At 49.8% G+C, this 3,759-nt stretch overlaps 1 protein-coding gene across 1 annotated transcript in view; it reads right to left on the bottom strand.

Moving 5' to 3' along the window:
• Window positions 1-828: 828 nt before the first annotated feature.
• The window catches only part of LOC102819584 (chromosome unknown open reading frame, human C1orf228), an 82,273-nt gene continuing 79,342 nt past the window's right edge, over window positions 829-3,759 (bottom strand). Inside the window, exons 6-11 of the mRNA XM_006839844.1 lie at window positions 2,383-2,505; window positions 1,786-1,858; window positions 1,563-1,692; window positions 1,402-1,479; window positions 1,069-1,150; window positions 829-989 (exon numbers count right to left, since the gene is read on the bottom strand). Of these exons, the coding sequence (XP_006839907.1) occupies window positions 829-989; window positions 1,069-1,150; window positions 1,402-1,479; window positions 1,563-1,692; window positions 1,786-1,858; window positions 2,383-2,505 (647 nt within the window). The remainder of the gene's footprint in view (window positions 990-1,068; window positions 1,151-1,401; window positions 1,480-1,562; window positions 1,693-1,785; window positions 1,859-2,382; window positions 2,506-3,759) is intronic.

Here is a 3,759-nt window from a genome sequence, read left to right as displayed (position 1 = left end):
AGCCACTGCAAGGTTTTTACCAAATGATAAAGTTTATAAAAACTCTCTGGCTACTATATAGAAAGAGAATGGGGGTGGAAAGCAGAGTAATGTAGACAGAGACAATGGTGCTTTAGCACTGAAAGTCATGAGCTATAGCTGCATTCTGGATATATTCGGAAGGTAGTACCATCAGGCAGAATGGGTACAGGTGTAACCAAGGAGAATAATACTATTTTGTTCTGACAGGAAGGATGAGTTGTCATCAGTTGAGACAGGGAAGGTTGTGGGTGGCACCAGGTCAGGAGTTCAGTTCTGGACACAACGAGGTGGAAATGTTAAGCAGGAAACAGAGATGTAGGAGTCAGCATTTACATAGGACTCAAAGATCTGAGACTCGATGAGATCATCAGGGTGTAAAAGGCTCAGAGGGGAGGAGAGGCTCAGGGTCAGACTCCTCCATCAATCCAACTTGAACGAGACTGGATAAGGAGGTGTCAGCAAAAAAAAAAAAAAAAAAAGAGAGGAAGCAAACAGAGGGGTAGGAGAAAACCAGGCATATGGTGTCCTAGAGGGAGATGCTAGGGCCAGCAGGGAGCCTCGCCTCAGGTATACTCTGGAACCATCCAGGATGTTGGTGACCATCCTGCTTTTTTCCTCCGTAAAAAGAGGTACCCCAACTCATCATCCTAGCTCTCATTTGATCTCCCTTCCCCCTCCATACACAGAGAACTAGATAGCAAGTCTATTTATTGAACTCTTCCCAGCCTTTAGCAGCTCTCCCCAACTGCGGTGCTAATGCCGAGCCTCCCCCGTGAGAGCCAAGTGGCGCTTGGCCCAGGCTCCTTCCTATCTGCCGGGCTTTCCCAGGTTGCCGCCTGGGCTCTCCTCTTCCTTTGCTTCCATGCTGCTCTTAGGAAAGTGTGTGATGCAGGCTAGACGATCTTCATTTCCAGGAGGGTCAAAGTAAAAGCTCATGTTGCAGTAGATGTCACCAGACAAGCTTAAGGCTGGAGGCAGACAAGGAGAGAATGAGTCCTGGAGGCGCTGGTGGCACCCCCCACTCCAGGCCCCCTGGCGCCCGCTCACCTTTGGTAACATTGACTTTGTTAGCTGCCAAGATATCTGCCTGAATGCTGTCCATTTTCATGTACAAGCCTTCGGCATTGTTCTGAGGACAGGGGCAGGAGCTAGAGTGCCAGAGCTGTCTGGACTGAGCGTTGGGCTTAGACAGAGGGATGGTGAAGAATTCAAAGGCAGAAAAGGGGATGAAATGAGGTCGTGTGGAGCGGTCCAGCTTGTAACTAGGTCCATTCCGTGTGTGTGTGTGTGTGTGTGTGTGTGTGTGTGTGTGTGTGTGTGTCTGGCGCGGGGTGGGGTGGGGTGCGGAGGTGGTGGTGAGTGGAGGTACAGGCCACTTACCAAGAAGAGCTTGTAAAGCTCCTCCCCCATGCTCTTTCGCACGTGCTCCTCCACCACTGGGAACGTCTGCACGTAGTACTGCGGCCAGGCAGGAAGTGGTGTGACTGCCCACACCTGCCCCTGCCTGGGGTACCTGCTGCCGCCCACGCCCAGGCACTCACCTCCAACGTGAGGCTGGCCAGTCGCTGGCTATTGCTGTGGTCGGTGTTGCCCATGGCGGTCATCAGACTGTGCACCACACGAAGGTGCAGCAGTTCCTCGGCAATGCTTAGGTTGCTGCGCGCCAGGACCCTAGGTCGGGATGCTGGCTGCATCAGTGCCTTAGGACTCTCCTAGGTCAACCCTGGGCTAGCTGCATCCACCCCCTACCACCTGCCCGCTTACCCGATGGCCTTGGCAGCCGCAGCTTGCTGCAGAAACACTGGCAGGTGGGCTGTGAGCTGGAGCACTGAGGAGTCTGGGGAGGAAGAGGCCGTGAGGCAGGAGCAGAGCATTATAGTGAGAGTAACGAAAAATCTCTAAATTGCACACGTACACACCCCATTTCAAGATGTTGTTAAGTGCTCTCCTCAGTGACCTCATACAGGGTTTCTTAGGACTAAGTGGTGGGTTTGAACTGCCAACCTGTGGTTCGCTGTCCAGTTTTGATTCTAGAGCACCACACCAGGAGTGATATTAATAGCAGTGAGGATTCAGTAGAAACATCTTCCCTCCCCTGGTCCCATTGCCTTGCATATTTGCGGTACCTTGGAATGGCACTCCTTGCCTCCTCTCAGGCCTCTACTGTTCTTGAGGAAGGACACAGGATAATACAGAAGGACACAGGATAATACAGAAGCTGCTCAGTGGCGCCCAAGTAAAGTCTAGGGCATGGGCACCGACCATACCCTACCATCCCTCCTTAGATACGCCTCTGATCAGTAAGTAGGCACTTCCACAACCCTGGCGCTTTGATGCCCAGTGCCCCCTTGTTTCTCCTACCGTTGAGGATCTTGGGCTGCAGTTTGGAGGTCTCCTTGACAGACGGTATCAGCAGTGCCACGAGGCCCTGGAGCAGAGCGTTGCGCACTTCATAGTTGACCAGGTCCTTAATCAGTTCAATGGCTGGGGAAGGGTGGAGGTGTTGATAAGGCTTCTAGGTGCAGACAGCACTCCCTCCTTCCTTCCCCTTGCAAGATGCAAAGAGCCTTTAACCAAGTGGCTTCTCTTTATACTTGGCCTCTTCTCTTAGCATTTTTTGTCTTTGTGAGCATTATTGAGACCCTTTTTGCCTAGGCACTGTGCTGGGGAGGGCTCTTCAGACAGTATCCCATTGAAGCGTCACCATAATCAAATAGACTGTTGTTAAAAGTGCCTTGAGTTGGTTCTGACCCATAGAGACTCTGTAAATCTTTGTGAGAGCTGAAAACCTCATCGTTCTCTCGTGGAGCAGCTGGTGAGCTCGAACTCCGACCTTGTGGCTAGCTTTGCAATAATCCCATGACCATTATCCCTAGTTTATACTTGAGAAACTGAGGCACAGAGAAGTTAAACACTTTGCTTAAGGTCCCACAGCAAGGGAGTGGGAAATTTTGCTTAGGAAGGCCCTGTAACTTAATTGAGAGGCATTTCTTTCAGGACTTTTCTGTGGTTCTTTTACAGTCATTCATTCATCCCAGCTTTCACTCAACCATGTCGCAAGTCTGCATGGAATGCCTACTAACGCTCTAGACCGGATGCTGGGGATAAAAGGATGGATTCATTAATTCAACCAACTTTCCTGGAGAATGTACAAACAACCAGTGACAATGTGGTGAAACATGCTGTAAGGTCAATGCTATGACAGTAGTGTCAGAAGACAGGGAGGAGGGAGGAATGAATTATTTTGTAAAGAAAAGAAAGGGGCCATTTGGAAGCTGAGCTAGAAGGGGCAAGGCTGGTACTGATAACATTGCCCAACAGGGTAAATACCTCCTAAACACATGTGCTTCCTACAAGACAGACAAGACTTAGAGCCATGGAATCCCCTCCCACCCCCCAAGAGTCAATGTCTATTTCTCTTTCCATTTCCCCCACTCTTAGGGGGGAAATCCTGACTTCCTAACTCATTTGCATATCAGAATACAACATAGACATATAAGCACAGTTATCAGTATTATGACGTCCTAGTGTGGCATTGTGAGATAAGCACCCAACTGCTAACCACAAGGTTGATGGTTCAAGCCAACCAGCTGTTCCTTGGAAACCCTATCCAGGGTTGCTGTGAGTCAAAACTGACTCGATGGCACTTAACAACAACAATCAGTATTATATGTTTAACTAATCATAATGATCTCTTGAGGACTAAGGTGCGCCTGACCCAAGCTATGGTATTTTCAA

Source organism: Chrysochloris asiatica, unplaced genomic scaffold, assembly GCF_000296735.1.
Source record: "Chrysochloris asiatica unplaced genomic scaffold, ChrAsi1.0 scaffold00026, whole genome shotgun sequence".
Classification (NCBI taxonomy): domain Eukaryota; kingdom Metazoa; phylum Chordata; class Mammalia; order Afrosoricida; family Chrysochloridae; genus Chrysochloris; species Chrysochloris asiatica.
This window is presented reverse-complemented; position numbering and strand designations above follow the sequence as displayed.